Source organism: Enoplosus armatus, chromosome 13 (genome assembly GCF_043641665.1).
Source record: "Enoplosus armatus isolate fEnoArm2 chromosome 13, fEnoArm2.hap1, whole genome shotgun sequence".
NCBI lineage: Eukaryota > Metazoa > Chordata > Actinopteri > Centrarchiformes > Enoplosidae > Enoplosus > Enoplosus armatus.
The window spans coordinates 4,664,634-4,691,772 of NC_092192.1; the positions used below are offsets into that span (position 1 = coordinate 4,664,634).

The window sequence follows — 27,139 nt, forward strand, 5'->3', positions numbered from 1 at the left end:
CTGTTGATATGGGTGTTATTTAGCAAGACACAGTCACACGCCCTTATAAATATATATTTTTGCTTTCTTAATTACCAGAGGGGCACAATAAAAATAATAAACTGCTTAAATAAAGAGCTGTTGCAGTCAAAAGAAAAAATAGGGAACTTTTGATGATTAAATCTAATTGTGGAATGTCATATTTTCTATACTTATTTTATCATTTTAAAGCTAAGCCTAGAGACTGCTGTTAAAATCTTAATGGTCCATCCAGCGCAATGAACTGCAAATCTGATCTCCTCCACTGATCCATCTAACAGTTCCCACAACTCTCTGCCAAATGTGACACACATTTCCATAAACAGTCTGACAAATGTGACAGTTTCCACAACTGTTAAATGGACCTGTCAAAAATCAGAGTCCTGGGCAAAGAGGAGTTTAAAAGTGACTTTCTGAAAATCCCCCCAAAAAAAAAGAAAAGCGAAATGTCAAGAGGGGCCATTTTCTGCAAAACACAAACTGTCACGACAGGCTTGCTTTTAGTGTTGACTGCTACTACACCTCAAGACGTTTTGTTTCAAAGCCTTTTCTACCAAACATTAATCGAATCAGTATCACTCTCGCTATCCCAAAGCATTAAAACAACGCCATTTGTCAGTTCTTTCAGTGTATTTAGTGGAGGGTGACGTCACTGAGATATATATATATATATGTATCTGAAAGCAGCAGACTACATGAGAGACATGCACAGTTTCAATAGGAAAATGCCGGGCTGGCCCTGCTAATCCCAACTGGTCCTGCCTGTAAACTGCTGAGTGGACAAGCAGATAATCCTGACGACAGATGGCAGCAGAGAGGAGGGAGGGCTCGCTCTGCTCTGCTGACGCTCTCAGCAAGTTTCACATCACTGCAGAGCAGCACATCAGCTAAGAGGACTGAGATGAGTTAAAAGGAAAGACGTGTGCAGAGATGATGGGAGGATGGAGGCCGGAAGGGAGTGCGATAAGAATTTAAAAGGGAATGGCCTGCAGCTTTTAATCTTAAATACAAAAATATAAATGGTTGACTAAAGTGACAACCACTGGTTTTGACTTCAGTGAAAGTGGAGACTGTTAGATAGATAGATAGATAGATAGATATATTATAAATGCAAGTGTAAGAATAAAACTGATGGGCATAGCATCTTATGAATGTATAAACTAAGGTCAGAGGTAACTACCATTTCATTTACACCACTGCATATCTGAAGACAAGTGGATAAGAGGCTGAGGGTGAACAGCACAGTAAAAAAAAAAAAGGTTGGGAGGGTTCAGCTGAAAGCAGAACAAAGAGCCTGGGGTGTTTCCAGTAAGAGTGGCCTGGTCAGCAATGGACAAAAGAGGCCTGCACTCTGCTGGACTCCGGCCAAACTCGACAAACAAGCCCATCATTCAGCAGCTCGGCTCTCCTTACTGCCTCATCCTCACGCTGCTCGTCAGCAAACAGTCTGTCCACCAACAACGAGACTCATCACCTTTTCTCTGCACCGCTGTTCCCACCAGACGTGGATACCGGTGTGTTTGCCACAAGACCCCCCCCCCCCCCCACACACACACACACACACACACACACACAGGGCACAGTAACACTACTGAGCCCACAATGAAACAGCAGCACACAGTCTTGATGCTTGAAAGTTGAAACGTTTTAGTTCTTTCAGAGGATGAATTTCATTTTGAAAAATGTGAGCGAGACTATGCATCTTATGAAAGAAGAAATAACACAAGCTCCTTCATACAAATGAAAAGTTGAATTCATGAGCAATAAAACACACCCACGCTCAATTAAACACACTCAGGGGATTTGCTTCTCCAGCCTTACTTGGTCTGGTATGACCAGTAGCTTATGGTGGCTGCTGTTAGCTAATGTTACAAAACTTCAGATAAGATATTGTTGAGTCAGTTCTATGACTACTGTTACAGCATGTTTTCGCATTCATAATGATCCCACAATTGTCACTTGATTCACAGTGGCTGCAAAAGTTACAGAAATGGCTCGCTTTCACGCAAAATGGAAGAAACCATCTGAGAAACGAAAGTGTGGAAACATTTTGGATTCGAAAACAAAGATACAAAGAAGGCTGTTTGCTGCCTTTTAAACATGCAATTGCCTGCCTTTACTTGTTAGCTCGTTAGCCATGTCAGTTTACAACAAAGTCTTGATTTTCGTATTAGTTGTGTTCAAACTTCTTTTGGAAAAAGTGACTGCCCTATCAAGTCAGTATCCAAACACAAACATTTGTCAACTGAGCTGCAGTTGTAAACTTGTTGGTTTTTGCTACAAAAATTGTTAATAAAAATCAATGTACTCTTTTTTTTTTTCAGCATTACATGAATGTGAATTAATCAAAGCACCAGTGAGGTAAATTTGAAAGACAGGCAAAGACTTTTCAACTTCCAACTCAACTGAAATGCAACATGAGGCCATGTATTTGTGGTGTGGAGTCCCAGTAGAAATGTACAGTAAAAACAAAACGTATGGTCCCAAAAAAATGTGAAAAGAACACAACATACAGAGGCGTGGATCAATCTGATATGACTTGACGTTAGTGTTGTATGCATGCACCACAGCAGCCTCTTTTGCATAGATTGAACTTGCAGGACATAAAAAAGGCCATTAACGCATACTTAATCAGTTAGTTCACTATAAAGCTTGAATGACCAAGAATATTATCCAAAGAGTTAAATTAACCTCAGGATCTGGACTGCGTGTGAAACTAACCCCGCGGCATTCTTCTGAAAATAATATCCTCTATTTATTCTTTGATATGAAGAAATACTCTCAAGATCCAAAGTGAAGCGTGTGACTTCATGTGACTTTTCCCTCATAAATGCCTTTAAGATAAATGTATTTATGCAACTGTGAATCCCACGAAAAAATAAAAACAATGGTCCTCTCAGGTTTAATTATGATGTCTAGATGCAGGTTTAAAAGTGTTGTTTGTGATGAAACTAAAACATGATGTGAATCTCTAAAAACATGACGTATATACAGCCCTGTGTGAAGTGCTCAATGCAACAGCTGATACACAAGTGCATATAAATCTCTGAAGCCTCAGGGAAACTAATCAGTTCCTGGATGTCATGTTATAGATCCTTAGTGTTTTGTGGCTGGTTGCTCAGAAATTTAAATCCTCTGTGTAAGTTTGCCCTGGCGAGCCACTGCTCAGCTTATTGCTCTGACCTTGGCCCTGAGTTCGTCCCACATTAGGCATTACCATGCGCCCCCCCCCCCCCCCCGGATCTGAGTGACTTTTTAAAGGAGAAAACGAATCTCCAACAGCCGTGACATTTGACCATACGTGACCCTCGAAGACAGTGGTCCCCAAGGTGCCCTACATCAGCTGTTAGCATCGTAGTGTTTCTATGGCAGCTGCAATGCTCCTGTGTCTTCTCAACAAAGAGTGTGGATTCAAAAGAATCATTCAGTAGCAAGAAAACTAAAAGGGTAAAAACCCTCACAAATGCAAACCATATAGACCTGGCTGAAATTTAAAATCTGAATTTCGCCAATCCTTGCACTTTGGAGTAAGTACTAACATTTTGGTGTATTATGTGACAGAGGGCCACATCTTATCCTATCATTGCGTTACATTATTTAGACATTGAGAACAGCCTGGTTGCACTTTTTTTATTTTTATTTTTTTAAAAGGTGATTCATTTGAGGTCTTGACCGAACTTTGCAGTAACATCCTAAAATAAAAGAAAGCCAGTATGGACATGTTTTATGTGATGCATTTCATGAAAGAAATGACTTAATTTTGTAACCCTTCTCCAACTCTGACACTGGACGATATTGCCAAACTGAACTCCTGAAAACGTTGAACTTTGTTAAAACAGAAGTAATAGTATTCCCAAGAACACGAGAACAGCATTAATTCCTGGGGATACACCATGCATACAGAGCTAGCACCCTGTTGAAGGGGATGGCTTCTTGAAACAAATGAGCCAGGGCCTTAAAAGTGTGCTGGATGTTACAGTGAGGAACGTGGGATTGTTGCTGCAGATTTGCAAACTGATGCCATGATGACATGACATCAGTTTGCCTGTGGAAAACTGGCAAACAAAATGGGAAGCAACAAACAAAATGAACAGAGGCGAAAAGTCAGAACCTATCACATTAACGGGGTGTTAGCGAATGTAGCTGATTTTAGCTTTCGGATGTGGATGAGGTGACATGTATTCCTCACAATTATTCCTGCTAATACTGCCTGATATTTGCATCCCACCCACCACTATTCCTAATCCTTCTCGTCAGTGTGATTAGTGAATGGATGGGAGAGGAAACGCCACTATCTGACACATTACAGCAAAACCATAAAAATAAATACAACCTGTCGTAACAGCAACTCTCACACACACACACACACACTGTAACAGACCTTCCAAATCAGCAGAGGCTGTAAACACAGTAGGAGTAAGAGATAAGATAATGTCTCTCCATGGAGGCTCTTCTTCAGTTTCTGGTGCTTTTACTCCATGTTTTACTCTCAGTGAAGCAAACATGATCTTTCTTCAGTGTTGTAAATGTCGATAGATGCAGTGTAGCACTTCAACAAGATCCAGGCAAGAGCCAAACCCCCCGCCCAAAAAAAACCCAGATCATCAAACTTCAGTAGTAGAATTGGATCGGTGGAGAGGTCCACTTAGGCAGCAGATTTATAACAGAGGAGTTAAAGTGTGCGGAAAATGCCCAGGAGTTGTGGGACAAGAGCAGGCAGTCCTGGTGTACTACAGTACAATGGTGGGGTTTGAAATGTGTTAAGTCAAACTAGTGCCTTTGCAGAAGTAGTTGCGTTAGTAGCTGAGTGTGCGGCTTGAGCGAGCAATCGTGAACTGGATATCAATCATCCTTAGAATTGTCAGTGACAGTGGCCGCAGGAGACGAGTCTGGCATACGGCTACGCCGGTACAGACGGTAGCCCTTTCGGCAAAGCAGGACGAACCAGTAGACCTGCGGTGCCAGGATGCACGAGTTGCCCAGGTTGGTGGACAGCGACAGGTGGAAGGGAACGCTGTAAAGCGGGATGCCGTAGTGGTGGCCGTACACCCAGTACATGTAGGGGAAGAGGGCGATGCGGCACATAAAGAACGTGAGCAGTACCATACCGCCATTGGCCTTGTGAAGCCAGCAGTCCTGGAGGCTGAGCTGGTGGGGGAGACATAAAAAAAAGGGGGGGAGGGGGGTAGACAGAGGATTTTGAAGCAGCACTTAAAAAACACAGTGAAATAAAAAATAGATTTACCAATTTCCAATTCTGTTTCCTTGTGTTAATTGTTCAGTTATCTCTTGGTTTCTGTCAAATATATGTTTAAAAAAACCCAAATATTTTGTATTTATATACTCATATTTTTATGTCAAAATACTAAAATATTCTTGATGACTCATATACAATATTTTCTCCAATCAAATGTGACTTGGGGTGACTAGCTAACCCACCCATTATATAAAGCCATTTTTGACCGTTAACTTGTGGGTCACAGCAGGTCGTGGAGCAGTTTCATAGGTCAGAGGTGTGTGTTTGGATTTCTAAAAGAGCGTGGCTGTGGTCTAATTTATTGAGTCCCTGTTTCATTTCCTCCATCTCCTGATCTCCAACAGGGCTGAGGAGGTGTGGGTGGAGGCCCAAAGTCCACTACAGCTCTGTATCGCTCCGTATTGGCTACTGGGAAATAAATCACATTACGGAAGATAAAGATGCCACAACTACGGTTTCACAGTGACTTTAAGCTGTGAAGGTTATTTTCTTTAAGCCAAAACGTCCAACGTTTCAATGTGAATTTCTTTTTTTTTTTTGTTAATCTGTTTAAAAATAAATAATTCAGTAAAAACCCCATGCTTATTTTTCTCTGTGAATGAGACTGGACTTTGGTGAGATCTAAATTCCTGGGCTTTTAACCGTGTAGGTTGTTCTTCCTTCTTTATAAATTCATGCCAAACAACAAAAATGTGATTCTCTGATCTTCTTCTTATCTTTGATGTGAATGACTGTGGGAAAGAAATCAATAGGAATCAACTCGGCTGTTGAGAGCAGTAAAAATGTCTGGCAGAGTTTCTGTTAGTGCTGATCTAGTCCAAAGGAGGGCAGCGTTTTTAAAGACAGAGAGACGCAGCAGAGCTTTGCTTTGCTCTTTTTGTCCGCTGACACCAGATGTCAGCAAAGACCTGAAATCCCACGGTCCACTGATTTCACTGGGATACACAGTAATGCTCTTCTATTCTTAGATAACAGCTTTGCTAAAACACACAGCCTCTGAGTATACAGCACATGTGTGTGTGCTTGTCAAAGAATAGGATGTAATGCCCACTGTAGGGTTGAACTAATGAAGGCATTAACTGCTGTGGACGGGACGGTAAACAGTACCATGGCTTCTTATCCAAATGCTACTGACTGATGTTTTTTTTTTTGGTGAGCCATGCACCTTAATTATTGATGGTACAGTGACAAGCTACATCCCAAATGAAATGGAGATACTCAGGGTTTTGATGATGCAAGATACAGCACATCACCTGAGTAGGAATGCATCAAAAAGGATGAATGACTTTCTTTTGCCCTGGCAGAGAGTCATAGCATTCATGCTAGGTGTCTTAAAGTCATCTTATATGTACATGTGTGTGTGTGAAATATGATTTCAACTGCCATAATGTGCTTTGATAGCTTTAAATAAATCTGAGATGACAGACAACAGTATTGCTGACAGCCTTTTTGTGTTTCAAAAAATATACTTACAAAGCTTTATTTTATATCATGAACGAATCATTTCAAACCCTAATCTGACCTTCTCAGATTAGGCTGATTATGTGTCTATGTATGTGGTTCAACTCATTCAATCAAGACATTTGTAGTAGTAGTAGAATGGTAGATACATAAATGAATAATTTAATTCCTTGTTTTGCTAGTCATTCATGTAATTATAGAGGAATTCTGCATATATCCCCCTATTTGAGATATGTTTATCAGCTGTAGCTGTAGTTTCCAGTTGACTCGTTTTAAAATGAGAACAATGTAAACAGTCTTAAATATGTACTTGATGGTTACATACATGAAATAACAAGACTGAGGCTAAAGCGGTTATGTCCCAGGCAAACAGTCATCGTACTCGCCAGCTGACGACAGAGACATGGAAAACATTCGTTTCTGCAGTGTAGAGCTTGTTAGTCCTATAAGTCTGATTAGGAGAAATTTAAGACCATGTCGCTCTAGCATAACCCTATGTGGCTGCTCAGCTCACATACTTGGACAAACAAGGTCAAATGTGTCTTGCAAATGTAACACAGGATAACAGGTTTTGCTTGCTGGAGTGTAAACTTTCCCAAATTCCCAAAATAGGTAAAAAGCTAGTTAGCCGGACACACTGTTAAATCTATTCCTTACACGTCCGCTCTTGTGTTTTCAGCTTTGGAGAGGCTAGAAAAAGACACTTCCCTCAAAACTCTTCATACTACTTTAAGTATGACTCTTATTAGAGCCCCAGTTGGCCTGTGGAGAAGTCCAAAGCTTGACAGGCCTCTTGTTGCTAAGCTATGATTGGATAATCGGTGCTTGTTTAGCAAATGATTGCCCAACTTGGATGAATGGTAGTTGACCTGTCTGACAAAGTAATGGTGGCCAGTCTTTAATGTTTACTCCACACAGTCTCAAAACCTTTGGCTTTGAGAATTGTAGGTATAAGGGACAGCATATGTTGAATGACAGATGTATGACTTCCTTGTGTCTGGTGAATGCACATGCGTACGTGCTGTCTCACCTGAATAAGTATCTTCCCCAGGGAGACGAAGGGCGTGCTGAGCTCTGTTAGAAACAAGCAGCCGATGAAGAAATCCCCCTGGTCCCTTCTGAAGAACTGAAGAACAGACAAACAGAGCGCACGCAGACTGAGCAAACAAACATGACCATGGAAAAAAAAACACAGCTGACATTCAAGGATAATTTCTGGAACAGTCTCGCTGTAAATATGCTAAGAGAGGCTTCAAAAGACATGGGACGATATCATTGTTGTGTGTCACCCACAAGGTTTTAGTGTGTCTTTCTAAAGGTTCATTCTGATACATTTGGACTGAAGGTGCTGTTAGCCAATATATTATGTACCAAAATGGTTTGACTTCATTACCGGAGACCAGTATTCGCATCTCCTACTAACAGTCAACAGCTGTGTCCCAATGCAGGGGAGGGATGGTCCTTAACAGCCCACTAAGGAGGTGGCTGTGGGGGTCCTGAAAGCCAGGCTGAACCTGCTCCTCCTCCCAAAATGACACCATCTAGCCTCACAGAGAACAAAACGTATGGTTCAATCGGGAAGTTCGCATCATATTCATCACCAGGAAGTTTCCCTCAAACAGTCAATAAAGTGCAAACACCACTGGTAAGTTGAGTTAACTTTCATGACGCCTCAGTTTACAGTAAGAGCTCTAATGTTACACTTCAACACATGATGGACAACTAGCACATATATATGGTATCTTGTACATATATCCATATAATGTCTATTTATTTTGCTCCATATCCAGGCTGCTGACAAGAGCCAACAATATTTTGCTGGGACAACATCCTCTACACTCTGCAGTGGCTTTGTTACTGGTCCAATTCAAGGTGATGTATTTACTTGTCACTGGTAACCACTAAAATACAAATACCTGGTAAACCTGGCGTGGTCGTGTGATATTTCCCAGCCTCATGAGTTGAGGAGGATCGCCTGAGAAGTCCAATAAATAAGAGACCGGTTCACAATAGAGACTCCAGTTGAGTCCTCCAAACACAGACAAAAGAAGGCTGCATTGCTAAGCCTCATTTTTGGGGAGCTTTTAATATGAAAAGTCCCTTGTTACTATGTCGCTTGAAGGCATTGTGGTCTAGAAATGCAGACTTTGGAGTTTCAAGATCCGTGACCGCAATCTTGAGAAACACCAATCTTGACAAGTTGGCGGAGCTCCATGCTAGAAACTCTACAAGTACATATGTATATTTCACTTTATTTTCCAATAAATACTAACCAAGGTTTGGTAGTCTCTTTAGCAGGATGAAAGTACAAGTATGTACTGTACTCTACATGCACAGACGTACTGAGAATGTTTCAGTCCTAGATGGATTCAATTTAAGACCCAGAAGCTGTTGAGTAAAAACCTTTAGCTGATTATGTTTTTTGTACAATACCACAACCACAAAGGCAGATGTATTATTCTACCACAACTTCAAGATGGCAGCGAGAGGCTGTCCAGGGCCGAGGAGGGAGTGATGTCCTGTACATAAGTAATGAATGAAGCTTTCAAATATTGACCAGTGGCACAGTGCTGTGTGGTTAGGGAAGCCATCCTAGAATAGGTGAGTCAGTCTAGATGGATAAAGAGACTCCAGACAAAAGACAAGCACTGTCTGGTAGCCTAGCTTGCTGTGTGCTAGTGATGAATAAAGCATGAGCGGCTCTAGATGTGGCCTTGCCATCTGCCCATGAAAGAATGACTGAGACCACAGAAGGGAACTTTACACCACGCCTAACGAGCTACCTGGCTACCTCATCCCTGTCCCCACCTGCCATGGGCGTGTGTTACCTTTGTCTATGTATGTTTGAGACGCTGTATGAGGCAAAAAAAAAAGGGCCACTATGGCAGTTTTCAGTCTTAAGCCTATAATTGTAAAAAAAAAAGTCTGTTAATGTGCTAAAACTGGCCTGAGTTGTGAGCCACAACACACTATTCGGATGCACCACTCAATCCTCTAGTTTGCCTGCAGCCACTGAGAACAATAGGTTTATTTGTGGTTGCTAGAGTCTGATGCTTACCATCTGTCCAAGGATATATTTGAATTTTCTACTACATACATTAGCCTGTGTGTAAATTCTGGTTAGCCGGTAACTAAAAGGTTTACCACCTGTAAAAACCCAGCAATCTTGACAAGATGTTTATGCAACACCATCATGAAAAACCTGTGTAAATATAGGGCTAAAATATGCTGAGCAGGTTGTGGTGACAGCAAACTAATTACAATAGTCCAGACGTGCCTATTGCCACTTATATCCCACTTCTCCCCCAGCTCCTTCTGGGGTATTCTGAGTCATTTCCAGACCAGTGTGTTGTAGATCTGCCTCGAGGTCTCCTCCTACTTGGAAATGCCCAGAATACCAACAGAAATGAATCCTGTTCTGATGCCCTACCCATCTCAACTGGCTCAGGAGCCGTGGTTCCACTTGGAGCTCCTCATCCGATCTCTAAAGCCCAAAAAACCTTGTGAATGACAAGTTTTGGCAGCAATCGTATTCGTTTGGTCAAATACATACAAATGTTTTCCTGATACCAATTCCAATTCTTAAAATCAAAGTATCTCCCAATGCAGAGCCCTGATAAGATCGAAGCTCTCTATTTTTTCCCGAATTTAAAATTGAGTTGGCTGCCCTGGATGACTGAGTGAATGTAAATTACAGCAAACACTGTGAATTGACGAAAAAACAGTGTGTAATGTTAATCGGTCAGTTTCTGCTTAATAAGACACCAATCTGATGGATTAAATCGTTAACTAGTTACCTTTTAGATTACAATTTTTCAAACCCTTCCTGTCCATTCAAAACCAAGTATTTCCAGAGAAATTCCACCTACTTCTTAAGCTAAATAAACTATTTAAAAACTCCCTTGGATTAGCTGGAAAATTAATTGTCACAAAACTGGAAACGTTTTTTCTGGTCATGAAAAGTTGACTTTTTAAAGATACTTCGTTCTCACAGGACAGCAAAATATCAGCTGTGGGAAAAAAGCCTATTGTTAACAGTAATCAATAAATCGACATCAACTACACCTAAAGGTTTGGCCTTTTCTTCCTCCTGCATGTCAATGCACGTCAATGGCTTGCTGGATAACTCCACCAGCTCATTAGCCAGGCAAGCCAGAGTGGCATAAAGCTGATGAGTGAGGGAACAAGAGGAGGAACAGAGGGAGGGGTGGTGAGTTTAAAGAAAAGAAAGGATGACTACAGCTGGGGCTGAATAATGTAGGGTAATGTGATCTCATATTGCCACCGACTGCCACAGCAAACAAAGGGCCGGGTTTCCACTGCACCTGGCCTGCTAACCTGGGATACTACTTGCAAAGGAGTGGAGCCTTCAAATGGAACTGGTGAGCTTGTGGTTGCGATATGGCGTTCGAGTGGTGAGTCGTGAGAACGTAGGTGCGAGGCAACAGCAACATGGACGCCAAAAGACTCCTTGTTGTTCTCTTGACATTCTTCTCTTCTTTCCAAGAAATGTTGACTTACTATATATTTTTCGCGCACTTTGATGCTTTCATGTACATTGAAATCCATTTTTCCTCCAACACTTGTATCTCAGCAGAAAACAACCTGCACCTTTCATTCTGCCTTCCTGTCCATTTACAGAACTTACAATTCAAGGACGTAAAAGAAAACAATAAAGAATAATTTGCTGCCATTTGTTCAAAGAAAGTAATCAATAATTACTGGCTTACTGTTCTCTTTCCCTTCCTGCAATTTACTCCCTTGAGGGCCTGAACACTTGTTATTCCTTTGAAGTGACCAAGTTGGACTGTACCATTTCCTCCCATACACCACGCAGTCAATCAGTGAGGTATTCCACTTACTTCATAAACTGAGTCTGACCAACACTTCAGTTTTTAAGTACAGGGATTTACTCATAAAATGCATACTGGCTCATCAGTGTAATCCAAGGACGTTAAGGCTGGAAGGCCAGGTGAAAAGTCTGCTGTCCTAGAGAGGAGTTCAAACATAGATGAACACGGCTCACGCTTTCAGACGATCTTTCCTCGAAAGCATTCACAGCGTCGCAGATACGAAAAGTAACGTGTGAAGAATGAAAAAAGAAAGCTCAAGAGAGACGTTTGATTCGATCAGTGACTATGAGGATTCGGTATAGTCAGTTCAGTTTGAAGGTTCAATGTTCTGGTTGTGTAAAGGACCAAGTGGACTTCATATTATGTACATTTGACATTACTGCCAAACACTTTCAGACATATTGCCTTTTCTCTACATTACAGACAGCCTATAGGTCCATCAGTGCAGCTTGAAACCTGACTTCCGATGATTCCGGAGAACATTACTTGATAGATAATCCATGACAGCGAGCATCATTTCTATTTTTTATGTTGCCACTTAAGCAATCATTAAGAGATAATGCAGCTTCAAGGATTGATTTGAAAACAATGCACTACATTACAGCACACACTAATAACGCATTACTGGCAGTGCACAGTACTAAAAGAACACATGACTTATTACTTATGAGAAGTGAGCTTCAACTTGGAGTTGATTTCTGAAGCATACTGAAATAAACAGAAACCAACGGCTTCCTGAAAGCTAGAAAACAACATATAAATAATCATTAAAATCCCTACAATATGCTTTGAAAAATGGTCAGGAGTAATGTAATGTACGATGTGAACAGCACCTGTATAATCCTTATACTCAGGGCTGATTTCCTCGATTAATCGAGTATTCATTTGGTCTATAAAACATTAGAAAAAAGTGAATAATGGCCATTACAATTTCCAAAAGCGTACGTTGACATCTAAAAATTCCTTGCTTGGTCCGACTATCAGTGCAAAACCCAAAGACGTTCAGTTTATGATCATGGAAAACTAAAAATGTTAAGACACCAGTTTATTTCCAGCAGCCTAGTCAATAAGAAAAGTTCAAGTGTGAATTTTTCTTATTTGACGTGAAAAATGTCTTCAACAATTAAATGATTATCAAAACTGTCACAGATTAGATTTCTGTTGATCAACTAATTAATGATTGACTAATCATTTCAGCTCTAAAATTCTGAAAATAAGTCAAATGTTTTACTTACTATTAACATATACACAGTAAGTGCACGGGTAACTTCAGACAGCAAAATTACACTCAAATATATTTATTCTACCGTAGCAATAATATGTAGCAGTGACTGGTGTCACTGTCACTCATTGAACAACCCCATGAGATCCATGACAGTTGTAGTAAACAGCCAGTAATCCCAGACTGTAGATGAAGATTGTGATCTGTAATGCTAATCGTTTTAGCACCAGCACTGCAGGACAGTGATTCCTACCAGCAACCAAAGCAGCAAGCGAGTGATCCATCACCACCAGTGCTGCCTGCATTACATTCAGTTTTGATCTTAATTATTGGCCTTGACTACTGACAACACAACCTCATCAACGCTGCCTCAATCTCCCCCTGATTTTTCCCACCACTCCTCCCTCCCCTCCTCACCAGTGTGACAGGCAGCAGGATAGTGAGCAGGGCGATGTGATGCAACACCAGCAAGAACTCTCTGCGGACGAAGGAGTTTACGGTCCTCAGCGAATGCTGCTTGTAGTCCTCGTGCCCTTTGATGCGGAAGCGATAGTAGTGACTGAGGTACATGGCGAAGATGTCGTATGTCATGTAGGGCACACCGTACCAGATGACAAAATAGGTGGCCAGCCAGTGCCTGAGGAAAAACAAACAAAATACATGTAAATATTAAGATTTCTATATCAATTCATGCTTCTATCTCATTTTCATGTGACAATGATTTTGCCATGTTTGCATTAGCAAAGAGATCCAATGCATCAAACCAAGTGCTACCAAAATTCTCCAAAAGCTGTATCAACAGATTGAAGAAGAGATGGGCAGGACATCGGTGTAAATTAAAAGAGTAAAGAAATAAAATGCAGCGAAAGAAAAGGCTTTTTGGGGACAACAAAATTTGTACGAATCGAGGACACTGGACTGCGATGTGCTCTGACTAAAACACTGTGGTTGTTACTGTAGAGAAGTTGAGAAATCTGCTGTGTGGAGTCAGAAGTAACACCGCAAATTTGCAGTACTACTTGAAACGTCACAAAAAAAGGTAATCCAGGCAGGAAAACTTAACATACAAAACATAGGAAAGACCACTCCACTTTAGACTACAGAGGCTGTGACTCATGGCTGTGGTCAACACTATGCTAAATGCTAAACTAGACAAATGCTACTCAAAGCCGTCCTGCAGCTGTTTTGATGTTGTGTTGTTGTCATGAACAGCCTGTGGTTACCAGCTGTGTTTTCCTCGAGGATCCCACAGAACTGTAGCAGGCACTAACCTGCTGGAGTTTGGAGGTGGAAAAACTGGTTTGCGTAACAAGGGATCATCTATTATGAAAAAAATCTCTCTTCATAAAGGGACTAGGCTTCAGTCTTTTGGGGCATAGGCTACATCTGGCTACAGGTGAGCAGTGGATTAGGTACACTTTTTTTAATCTATTTTTAACTAACAGGAAATATTTATGAAAAGGTGTTCTGAAGAACAAACAAGAGGATTATTATTGGATTATTCTTAAATTGAGTGTTCCATGTAGTTGCATATAAACTCTCTGTTTACGATACCTTCACCAGTAACGGTCATATTGTTTGTTCGGTCTGCATGGAGACAATATGGATTGCAATACATTTTTTATTTTAGTTTAAAAACTGTTATCATCAACAACCATGTAAAAAAAAAAATCTCAATTTTGAGTGAGAAAATGTGTTTTTCTCATTTTGTCCAGAATCATACATGCCTACTAAAATCACTCTTACACAATGTGGCCAAATAGGCCATCTCACAGTCAATGATGGGTTAGGCTTAATGATTAAGTAGTATTATCACAGTAAACAGTGCCAGTAGATGGTAAACTGAATGACCTTTAGTCGCAAACACACCGACACTGTTTAACCTATATGCTTTGCCTCTCTTACCCAAGCATGCGAAGGTTTTAAGGCAGGCTTATGTAAGTACAGTATAATAAACAACTTGGATGGCTGCAGTACTCTAATGAGCACCGATTACAGTGATGGTTAATTATGTGGACAGAATGGAGTAAAGCTGCAGGGCAGAGCTGACCTCTGACCTCTGACTGGCTTCTTCAGCTCTTAAGGTCAGTGAATGGAGATTAAGAGCAGTAAGGCACAACAAACAGCTCAGGGTAGGATGAAGGCTGCGTGAGTCAACTCTGTGGTTTATATATTTGCTGTATTAAGGGCAGATGAACTGTTTTTGTAAGCAAAGACAGAGAAACATTGTAGTCTTCCCCATATAAATATACGTACATACAAACAAACACGAATTCCTATACACTCGTGCATTAGTGAGTAGTTTCTCCAGGGTTTGTGAGGTTGCACTATTTAAGGGATAATTCCAGCTTTTTTCTTTGGTAGCTTTAGGTATCATTTCTATTGGTTAAAATGACATTGTACTCACCAAAGCCAATTGCTAATATCTGGAAACATGGCAACAACGCTAAAATGCAGCCAATGACGCAAATTCAAACCATGAGGCGTTCAGGCCGATTAAAAAATAAATTATGTGATGATGAGAACACGGACACCAAAATCATTCTTGTGTTAGCATGGAGTGTAACATGCCCCATGTTAACACACTCAACATATTGTGTGTTAAAGTGTCAGGATGGAGCCTACTCTCTCAGCTGTTACGGTTACCCCAGTATTGGAGGCTTTTCCACTGCAAAACCTTGCAAAAGTTGCTGCAACCGAGGCAATGAAGGCTAAATAAAGTGACAGATTGTGATGGAGTATTAGAGTATTCATGGTTCTGACTCTGGAGCATGTGTCTGATAAGCTGCAGGCCTTGCGCACGTCACAGGACAGCAGAACTGAGCAGCGTTGTGGAGGAATTAAGCCCTGTGGGTGAAGGGGAGGGGCGGCCGAGATTAGCAGCCTGAAACTGGGCATGCCCCGGTCTGGCCACTGACTCAGTAGGATTAATGGGCTAGCATTAGCTTAGCGTCACACTTTCCTAAACTGCACGGTCAGGCTAATGCTATGCTAACACTAGCTTGCTGCCAGGTGGCTGATGTGGAGGCGGGGCTTGGATGAAAGCAGCTAGTTGGATAATGGTAGGGTTGACTGTCCTTGAAAAGAATATGAAGGAAAACATATTTTTACATAGTAGCAAACTCTCTAGTTCAGATATAACAGGGCGGTACAACTGTACATCCTATTGTAGGCACACCGATTACACTTATTTCCACCCTAGTGGAAGCCATTATGCTGTAGAGACTAGGCTGCTAGAAACACTGGGGCAAATATACAAGAAAACTGGTGTCTTAACATTTTGTTTTTATTCAAATTCTCCCCAGAAAGTGCAGTAGCAAATACACTAATAAACCAATGTAGTGTGGGTGAGCAGGGCCATCTCTAAGTAGTTCTCCAAGAGGAAAAAGCAGAGAGGTTTTTTAAAAGAAACATATCATGTTTTGTCAATGAACTGAACTGTGATGAAGCAGCATAATGTGATCGTAACAGTGCGTTCACACATACAGATACAAAGAGGCAGGGAGTTTCTTGTCCCTCGTGAGCCTGAAGCTTGCACATGTGTGTGCTGAGCGCGTAATTTTACATACCTAGATTGGGTTATTTTCTCGTTGCCACAATCCAAGTCTAGCTTGCTTGTTAAAGCTATATCATACAGAATTGGGAAGACATTGACCGTGACAATCAGCTTTTCTTCCATTTTGTTTGAAGTACTTTTACTTTTTTTTGTAGTTGAGTGCAGTGGAAAACAACTATGCAACTCGCCAGGCTGTTGCTACCACGTGTCAGAGGACAGTTGCATAAATTCCTCAACTTCCCCACGTCAATGAACGGCATCCTGTTGCGTCTTTAGTGTGAGGAGTGAGTCTTTGGTCTTATGGATCCAACTGTAGTTACAGACTGAGAGGGAAGTCCCTCCCCAATTCTTGCCCCTAACCTCCAAAACATAACATTTTTTTATCTTTCACTAAACTCAACCTGCTGACATGGCCTTGATAGGTGCAGGTAAGAAAGTGTAATGATTGAGTGGGAAATCAGGGGATTTAGAGGTGTATCGGTTACCAATAGCAAGCACATTAAGAGGATTAATGACATGAAGTCTAACCTGTCGTTAATGACGTTGCCCCGGCATGATGACACAACGATGACTCCTGCCGTGGTTGCCATGATGGCATGGATGGAGGACACCACTCTGAGAAAGAGACAGACACATAAAAACATTAATAGAGAAAGGTCATATAAAGTGAGCCAAACATTCCTGAACATTCATTAATCACACTCGGGGCGGTTACAGCATGTAAAATAAAATTAAGATATTTTTGTCTCATGTTTTTAGCCATGCTAGCCATAGCAGCGCTGATCTGTCGGTCCACCACTTTGGTCTAGACTGAAATGTCGCAACAAATACTGAATGGATTGTAATGAAATTCGTACAGACATTCATGTTCCCCACAGGGTGAATTATAATAACTTTCATTTTTTAAATTTTTCTAGCACCATCATCAGATCACTGGTGACATTCCCATCAGCCTCAGGTGCACCTGTGTTGAGTGCTCATTAGCAAATGTTGTCATGCTAACACGCTAAACTAAAATGGCGAACATGGTAAAGATTATGCTTGCTAAATATCACGTTAGCATTGTCTTTGTGAGCATGTTAGCATGCTGACAATAGCATGTGGTTCGTAGCACCATCGTGCCTAAAATAAGTACAGCCTCACAGAGCTGCTAGTATGGCTGTGGAGTATATTTTTATGTTATCATCTCTGCTTTAATTATAAGGGTACTAATGTATTGTGGTTTTGTAGGCAGTATTTGTTTTCATTAGCATTGGAGCAGTGTAATTGGTTCAGTTCTGTAACATACTGTAGGCCTGACCTTTCGGCATCAATGTTTATAACACTGGTGTTACTTGGTGTTAAGCAGGACTCCACTTGCTCTTGACACAAATGCGAATAACCTCAGAAAACAGAATGCAATATTAGATTTTTGTCTTGCCATGGGAGTAAACGTTGGGTATTCCTCAACTGGATAAACCCTTGATCTATAAATTACAACTATGACACTTTCTGGAAATCAATTTCGTGTTTTATCTCTGATCTCCAGACCAGCGTAGCATACTGAAACCTTCCACTGAAACACAGGTTCATCAAACTTTCCTCAGGGTTATCAACATTGAAAAGCAGGGTGACAGTTGGTGGTACGTTTTTAGAAAGTGTCCCTTCAGGTGAACTACTACACCAGTCACCACCTACAAGTTCAGTGTACCATCACGGGATTAGCAGTGCTTGGCCTCGACTTTCCTCATCTATAAACAGACCTGTGACATAGGAGAACTTAGTAGATCTCTATTTGAAGTGTGTCAGTGTGAGGAGGCGTAAGGCATACATATCATTCATAGGCGTTGCACCTATCTTGAGAGTATACTTGCAAATCATGAACTGCTAAATAGTAACTTCATGAAAAAGCCTCACTGACTGTGATGTTCTGTGGCTGCAGTGAAAAAAACTTGATGAATGTTCATTTTTTTTCCCCCTAATGATTGAAAAGAGTTAATTTTTGGCCATTTTAAAAACAGGACGTTGGATTATATCACCAATTTGTTCAAACTATGAATGGCCGCTTTTGCTCAGACAAGCTCTCTCCCTGGCTGTTCTCCAACTTGGCAGCACTGACAGTAAGCTGCTTTGAAATCAGAAAACATGTAATTCATTCCCCGACACTCACTGCAGCCATAAGAGACAGTCGTCCCTTCAACACACCGCTGCGTTTAAATGTTTCAACTTTCCTTAGCACCTTGTGGGTCTGGTTTACATCACCTCCTACTCGTCACCACCTACAGCAACGAATGCAGACAAACACAGGTTACCTTGTGAAATTGCATCCAGTGCAGCAATTACTCAGCCCTCGCTCATTACAGATGAGAGGCTTGTGTGGGCTGGAAAGAAAACTAATTTTGAATTTACACAGTTCCCTGTGATTTGTAGGCCTTGTCTAGGATTAATACTGTCCTAGGACCGTACTAAACAGATTTGAGCTGAAGACTATTCATTCATTTTACCACCAGAAATAAATCATATTTGCATAAATACCCCTATAGGACTGCACTCATGGAGCTACACTTTTCCCAAATAGAAAAAGGATCATCAGGCCAGAAAAACGAATAACCGAATACACAAGAAGTAGCTAAATCTTATGTCCAGATTGGCCAGTTTATGCTCCCTAGAGGATGAACCCTTTCTATTTTGGTAACTCCAGATTCTTTCCTATAGCTCAAGTTAGTTTGCTCAACAGTGCACACGTGATATCTCATGATAAAACAAACAGATTGCCATGAGATTCGCTGAGCGCATTCATGCTCCCAAGGGGATAAACCCTTTTGATTTTACTGGCCACATGGTCTTTCTTCTACGGCTACCCTAAGGACAAAAATTTACATTTCTAGCTCCTCTACTGTGAGGATCTGAAAATAGCAAAATTGTCAGTATTCTGTTTGTTAGTCCAGTAATTTTCTTGTGTGGGGTTCATGGATCCAAAATTTTGGTCTGAAGCTGACAAGCATAAATTATTCTTCAAAAGAAAGATATCTGATCTAAAATGGGCCCGTAAGACACTCGATCCGAAATAGACCAGAGAATAGTTAAACATGATTCAAAATACAGTCGACCCAAACAGACCCAAATAGTTCGAACACCAACGCTGGCAACGGGAATCTGAAGTCAAAAAGAGCAGCAAAACATTGTCATTTTACCAGCACTTCACAATACCCACTGTGACACTCACTCTCTGACCCACCACGTGATCGGAGCTGATAGCAAATCCCCCATGGATCCACTCGGGTACTGGACATATTGTCCCAAAGCCCTATAACCCTACCCAATACAACTAGACCCTTCAGAGATCTGATAAGAGTGAATATCATTTGGACGCAGCCCGACTCAGGTCTCAGTTAAAAGGAACCGAGAGGTCTCTTGAATTCCCCATAGTGCGAGAAAAGCTTAAGACTTTTAGTCCTGTTGTAAATAATGAGTAGTTTTACAAGGCCATAAAGACTGCTTTCTTTCTCTTTCTTAACGAGTTATAGTGTGTTGCAAATGGCAAGATTGAGAAACAAAGAGCGTATTTGTGTGGTTTCCTGCTTGAACCTGCTGCCACCTCACACCAATCTCCATGGGAATGCGGCCATGACACCGGCATCGGCAAGGCAACGAAGGCCACGTGATGGGCAACGACAAAACGACAGGCCTGAGCTGGAAAAGACTAACTGGCCTCTCTCTCTCCTTCCCCTACGAACTCTACCCCCCCCATCACACACACATTTTATCCCCACGCCTCGCCGCCTTCTAGGGCTGTATGGTCGCATACTCCATCACAAGACCCAGATTTTGCACAGCCCGTTCATTGTGTGTCCGCCAATAACCCCCTCTCTCTCTGCTGATGAAAGGTTGAGGTTGACGGGGTGAGGAGCGTGCGGAGGGGAAAAAGGGAAGAATGCTTTGCTGCCTTGTTCGGCAATGTTGTCTTTTCTTTCCTGCTGTGTCAGGCCAGTGAACAACCTCAGCTTCCCTTTCAATACAACCAAGTCTTCCATCTGACTGTTTCGTTATACACGGACCACTTGCTCTTTCATGTTCTGTCACACACACAGTGTCTGACAGTCAGGAGAGGTGGGGTTTTTTCTTTTTTTTTGCTCCTCCAGTAAATGGGCTACGTAATCTGTAGTTCCATTGGCGCTGCAGCAGAGCGAAAGAAAAAGTGACAGCAGAGGCAAAAAAAAGCAAACAGGGTAAAGTGCATTTCATGGCGAGAAGGACCTCTTTCCCCATCACGACCCCTCAATCACACAAATGGATGCAACGACAATCACGAACTGTATTGTTCCTTAACCAGTAGTCATAAATAAACACTTAATCAATGAAGCAATCAACAGAAAATCATCTTGATACTTTCGCGAATCAATTCATTGTTCAAATACCAACTGGTTCCGGCTTCCTGACTTTTTAGATTAAAACGATAAATCAAATTCGATAGATGAACCAATAATTAGTAGCAGCCCTAAAGGTGGGTAAGGTGGCCTCTAGTCAGTGGTCATCATAAGGCAAAAGGCATACATTTTTTAATTGATTATTAAAAAGACACTTCCCTCATTTAACTTACAGCACCACTATATAATCCCTATGATAAATATGACCTCTGACAAACATACTGTTTTCAGATTTTCAGAGGTGTTGGTCATTTTTAAGGCTTTAGGTTAATGTGTTATTGTACTGGACTCCACCATAGTCCTTGTTTTTAGCTGAATGTCTATTTATGTGTAAGTGGAAAGAAAAACCAGAGTCAAACTCCTTGTATGTGTACACATACTTGTCCAATAAAGCCGATTCAGATTCATATTGTCAGGTGTACTTTGTCCAACCCTTTTTTATATGGTGAGGGCATAATATGTAGTACACATCATATATATTTATTGACTTACAATAAAGCGTTAACATCTAATTTACAGTGTTCTTGAAGTAATGGAGATTTATGTCAACTTCAGGCGCTTGGTTGGTGGTCATTTGAGACCTACTGTACGATTAGACTGTGTAGTAGAGGCAGCACATGCATAAAATCTATAAGTTCTTAGATTAAGAGCTGTTGTGTGTGCCGGGCGATGTTGAGCATTATGATCCCTTGAAAAATCGAACATTTTTCTTTAAAGTAGGCTAAGTTTTCACCTGGTACTATAAGAGATCCTTCCAGTTGATTTTGTATTTGCATTTTTGCTGCTGAACTCTGATTGCTGCAGTGTAGTTCAGCACTGCCCTTCTTCTTAAAGATCACCTGTCAATCAAGTAGTGTGGTCAGTGCTATTACACCTTTTTGTCAGTTCAGTCATGATGGTTATAACTGCTGACACTTATTACCCACTTCTCTCTTTTCCAGACATATTACACACATAGAGGGAAGTTCTCCCTGTGTGGCAGACCCAGCTGATACTGAGGATGATACTTGAGTGCAAAGTACAGCTCCGGGCTGATAGTCTGAGATGTCCTAAAATGGCAACTGGATGATTTGAGCGGAAGCAATTACTCAATTAATCATTAAAAATGAATAAGCAACTATTTTGACATTCAATTAAGCAATTTTTCAAGGACAAAGGCCAAATTTTACCTGATTCCAGCTTCTCAATTTTGAGAATTTGCTGCTTTTCTTTATTTCATCAGATAGCAAACTGAATATTTGAGTTTTTGGCTGCACAGAAAAAAGCACTTTGAAGAAGTGACATTGGGTTTAAGGCATATTGTGATTGTTGTTATTTAGACCAAACACTTTATCGAAAAAATCAGATCAATCTGTAATGGAAATAACAGCTAGTTGCAGTCCTGCAGATGACTAACCCAAAAACCATGGCCTTTTGAAAAGGCCCAGAGATTTGGAATACCCTGCTATCAGTGTTAAAAACATTAACTGATTTTAAAGCTTTTGATTTTAAAGGTAAAATGTGTGAATACTGACATACATGAGTTTATGTAGCATACATACTTTCTTTCCCTTTTGTTGTTCTTCATCGTCGTTTTCAGTCATTGTTCTTAACTGTCGTTTGTAGTCATTGTTGTTTCAATTACCGTTTGAGTGTTAAGAATAGCAAAGTCGTCTCCCTATTATTTATCCTTTTAACAATTTTGTTTTGTTTGTCTCACAGTTCACCATCCTTTCTAGTGAAGCACAAACCAGTTACAAATAAGGAGGAAAGGCTTTCTTTGCTCTGCAACTATTTGTGTATTCATTTTCTGCACTGACTGAGGATTATTCTCACCTCTTATTCATGACATTGTCAGTTGTAACTAATGGTCATGATGTTATTTATCATTTGTAATATTGATGAAATAATCTCCACTTCACTTCACAAGTTACAGCACGGACACAGCACACCATGACACTGCATATCAGCACAACCTTAGCTGATGATAAACTCCAAACAGAAACTACAGGAGCTTTTGAAAACATCCTGTGTGTGTCCCTCATAGCGATAAATCCAATATGATGTGAACACAGTGTTTGTGGGGAAAAAGTGCGAAGTAGATAATAGAAGCTGATTCACATCAGTGACTCTGGTCACAGTGTGCAGGGCAGCAACATATCCAAATAGACTTGGAGTTTAATAGAACAAATAGACTGTAAGAAGCAAATGCAGACCCCTCCCTTTGAGTGCATCAAATTAAAAGGGCATTCCACCAATTTCACACATGTAGAACAGTTTACTTATTATACTACTCAGCCTGTGAAAGTGAATCTCAATAGGCGAATTCTCACTGAGTGGCATGAATTGATGCAAAGATGCGTGAGTTGAGAAGGTTTCAACTTGAGCAAAATATCTGGACTAATCTCAGGGCTTTATTAATCTGCCTCATAAACGCACAGAGACAAAAGGAAAAAGGGGAGACCGGAGGGAAATAACAGAATGAACCAAAGTTGCAGCTGCTGAGTTGAACACAAACACACACACAGGCACACTCCATCGGTAGCTAGCTTACAGCTAATGTATAATTGGTGCATTGGCTGTTTGGGTCCAGCGGTCAAATTTGTGCGACTTTGGGAATTTTTCTACAGAAAGCCGGCAGTACAAACTGGAAATGTGGAGCTTAAAAGAAAATGTAGAGAGGGTTTAGCAAGGGATGCTATCACTTTGCATTGTGGGAATTGTAGGATCCATTGATTTAGGAGCTTGGCTTACACAACATCAGTATCCCTTTAACTCACAAACAAATCAAATCTGTGCTACGTGATTGGTATCTTAGTAAAAGAGAATGATAAATGGACATCTTACAGTTGTGTAAAGGTTTGTCACAGTAACCTTATTTATTTCTTCAAACACTTTATAAAACGTGATGATTTTTTAGTGAACGTGAAACCGGGTGAATCTGCTGAAACTGTTCCACCAAAATCAAAGACGCTAGCATGATCCAAGCTTGGGACCTGTGAGGCAGAATAGATACAGTGGAGTTTAGAGGCCGGTTTAGTGGTGAAGAAGCAGTGTGACATCCCCTGAGGCAGGGACGCTTGTAAGAACAACACTTTACGTTAGATGAGCATTAGTGAATTAGTAGAAGCATTATTCGGGAGTAGGGTTCAGTGTTTTCCAGTGCATAGCTAACTCAGCAGTCGGCCCGGACCAGAGCTCAGAAGAGGATTAGCAAGAGTGACAGCGTACAAATGAGCATTGAACTGAGCTGTGCACATGTGAGCAAGTCACACTGACCCACACACACATACATACACAAACTATATCAATTATTACTACTCAGTGCCCATGGGATGTTAAGTTGCTGAAGAGGCTGCAGATGTGATGATGTAGTATGTTTGTTAGCAAATGTATACGGATCCAGCTCAGGTTTGGTCCCATCTAACCTAAATGTGTAGATTATTGGATGTGAATCACCATTAAAGCATGCGTGTTAGTAGAACTTTTGATTATATAGGTATATTATTTCTTCCAATGACACACAGATGAAACTAAACGTCTAATAACATGTCTATCTAGATTCAATGTGCCCTAGTGCTATGGTATTTATCAGTCTTCAATGGTATCACTGTAGCATTTCTATATTCCTACAGAGACCCATAGTTTTGCTGTGCCATTTGCAAAATCATCCTTGTAATGATTCTTTGGATTACTGTGCCCTTTTTGTCATAATAAAAACAACATTTAAAGCACTAAGACATACATTGCAGGAAATAAATAGATGCAATATAAGTAATAGTCATCGTAATACCTTAAAAAAAAAAAAAAAAAAAAAATTAACACAACAGCACAGAAGCTAACTGAATGAGCGAGAGCCGTTACTAGCTTCAAGCCAGTAAGCAAGGTCAAATGATATAAATAAGCTCAGTATTAGGTGTTATTTTGTCATCTTATGCTGTGTAAAGGGATGAATTTAGCTAGTTTACCTCTCGCTGACCAGCACCACGTCGGCATCGCTCCAGTGTTTGAACACACACGGCAGGATTCTCCTGAAGGCGAAGAAGAGACCGGGGAAAACTACGGCGCCACAAGCTAAAACTTGCAACATCCTGTCTGTATTTTCCTCTAAACCTGCCTGGAGACCTGACTCTCTCCCCTCCGCGAGTTTCGCCCGTTTACACGCGGTGGTGAGGCATTTTCAAGAGGCCGGGGGGTCGGTGTTTTTCACCGGGAACCGTCCACCATCCACACACACACACTGCTGAGGCTCAGCAGCAGCACCACTGTCGAGCTAAAGGCGAGGAAACACACGGAACTTTCTAGGGCGACTGTCAAAATAAAAGTCCTGACCCGGCGCCGGAATAAAGGTGGTACTTCCGGTGAGAGGGTTCACGCAGCAAGGGGGGATTGTAATACACAATTTTCGCTTTTATTTTGAAGGTCAAATTTTATTCAGCTCACTTACTAAAAGATTGACAACTTGATAATAAACTGTTTGTGTTATTCTAAGTGATGGGGTTTTATTTTCTGGTTAACTTGCACAACAAGACATGTATACATGCATGTACTGTACATAACCACTTACCTCATGTACACAAAGTAATCTGTTATATTAATCACTCAATAGTTAGTCCAGCACTCATTTGCACCCATGCCCTTCAGTGGTGGAAGAAGTACTAGTAATACCATAGTGTAGAAATACTCAGTTACAATAAAAGTACAAAAGTATTAGCATCAAAATATACTTAAAGTACCAAAAGTAAACTTACTCATTATGAAGAATAATGTTCTTATGGCCAATGTGTCCTATTTACACATCCAGCAGACACAGACACCAACATTATGTGTGCATCCTCCCTCTCTCTGTGTATTGTGTGTGTACACTTCATGTACCAATCAAATACATGCACACAGCACATGGCAGCTTAATTATATTTTGCCTTGAACTCCAGAAACCAATTGGTACTTATAACTTGGCATACTTCTTGGTGCCAGGTTTGCAGTACATTATTTACTCTGTGGTAATTGGATTTGATTCAAATTTATTAAGAAACAAGCACAATGTAAGAGCAATAAAGACTGAAATGATAAAGATCTTAAAGCTTCATTTTGTTGGGTCCCTCTTAAATGTATTATTGCACATACATTTGTTGGCCACTTGGGTGCAGAAGAACGGCCTTGACATACAAGGCTTAATAATCACCTTACATGCTAGTAAACAATTACCTTCTTACTCCAGCAGACACAGAGCAACATCATCATCCAGTTGCTGAGGGTTTTTTTTCAAGGCTGCGTCTAACAATTCTTTTTTTTTTTCACTAATTAATTAATCTGACAATTATTTTCTCTGTGAATCAATTCATTGTTGTTGTCTATTGTGTATATAATGTCAGAAACCTGTATGAAATGCCTGTCACAATTTCGTAAAGCCCAAGGTCACATCTTCAAATCAAACACTCCAAAACTCTGCCATACGCTTATTTCAAACATGTTACATGTCTAATAGCAAAATCTTGTAATATAGAAACACAAGGCAGAAACTGTTGGCTGTTACCACTATCAGCAATATAAAGACTGGGGTCTTATAAACTGTATATAGATGGTCAAGAGCAAATTAACCCCTGTTACATAAAGTCAGATCAAACAGTGGCATAAGAGCTCTGCCTTTATTACAGAGATTTTAAAAACCAAACCAAATTTAAGTCTTCAGGCAGTCAGTATCAAAGTCTAAATTTCCACACTAGAGAAGTCTACGTTTCTAGTGTCCGGCTTGAAGCTCTGAAATTTTCCATGACTTTCAAATAACAGTAACTACAAGGACCAGTGCCAATATCTACGTCAGTGGAATTTGCTCCATGAATATTCCTTGAGTTTCCTTATTACCATTGTGACAATCATGAGAGGAGAGTTAACTCTCGTTTCCTGCGTAGAGAGCAATGCTGCGTTTGTGAATCAAGGGTCATCAGAGCGCAGAGACACTGTTATAGAGTGTTTCAGGGTGTGCTGATGCCATATCAGTGTTTCTCAAATGCTTTGGCTGATTGTGTAAAGGCCTGACCTTAGTTCATCAAAGATGTAAGTGTTCTTTTGTTCTTGCAGTGAGCACTTCAGCTGCCACTCCACTGTGATTGGAATAAGGAACACAATCCTTTATGTAGTGCAGTCGTAAGCAGTCATGTGTCTGCTAGATCTGCAGTAGCTGAGAAAGAAAATCCAGAAGGAAAAGATCATTTAAGAACAATTTAAAGAGTAAAGAAACATGGAATCATACAGGGCGACTGCGCCGTTTTATGCCTTATGTGAGTTCAGTTACTCTTTACATCATGGTCTATTCTATTCTTTTACAGACACCCTGTTGCAGTCCTTGTCCTGACTTCTTTTATTGGTTTTTAAGGTGTGGTGAAA

At 40.7% G+C, this 27,139-nt stretch overlaps 1 protein-coding gene across 1 annotated transcript; it reads right to left on the minus strand.

The window, feature by feature from the left end:
• Positions 1 to 4,825: 4,825 nt before the first annotated feature.
• Positions 4,826 to 24,842, minus strand: tlcd3a (TLC domain containing 3A). Its single transcript, XM_070917864.1, has 5 exons — positions 24,721 to 24,842; positions 16,896 to 16,982; positions 13,229 to 13,448; positions 7,767 to 7,862; positions 4,826 to 5,166 (listed from the first exon to the last, which is right to left on the minus strand). Exons 1-5 carry the CDS (start codon positions 24,840 to 24,842, stop codon positions 4,861 to 4,863), a joined length of 831 nt encoding a protein of 276 aa, XP_070773965.1. The 3' UTR covers positions 4,826 to 4,860.
• Between the last annotated feature and the right edge of the window lie 2,297 nt (positions 24,843 to 27,139).

Excerpts from the sequence above, each read along its gene's own strand:
- tlcd3a (XM_070917864.1), bottom strand. The coding sequence starts at position 24,842 with ATGTTGCAAGTTTTAGCTTGTGGCGCCGTAGTTTTCCCCGGTCTCTTC. Across the intron at positions 16,983-24,720 it reads GTGGTGCTGGTCAGCGAGAG|AGTGGTGTCCTCCATCCATG; the intron begins GTAAACTAGCTA and ends TCTCTTTCTCAG. Across the intron at positions 5,167-7,766 it reads TGGGGAAGATACTTATTCAG|CTCAGCCTCCAGGACTGCTG; the intron begins GTGAGACAGCAC and ends CTCCCCCACCAG.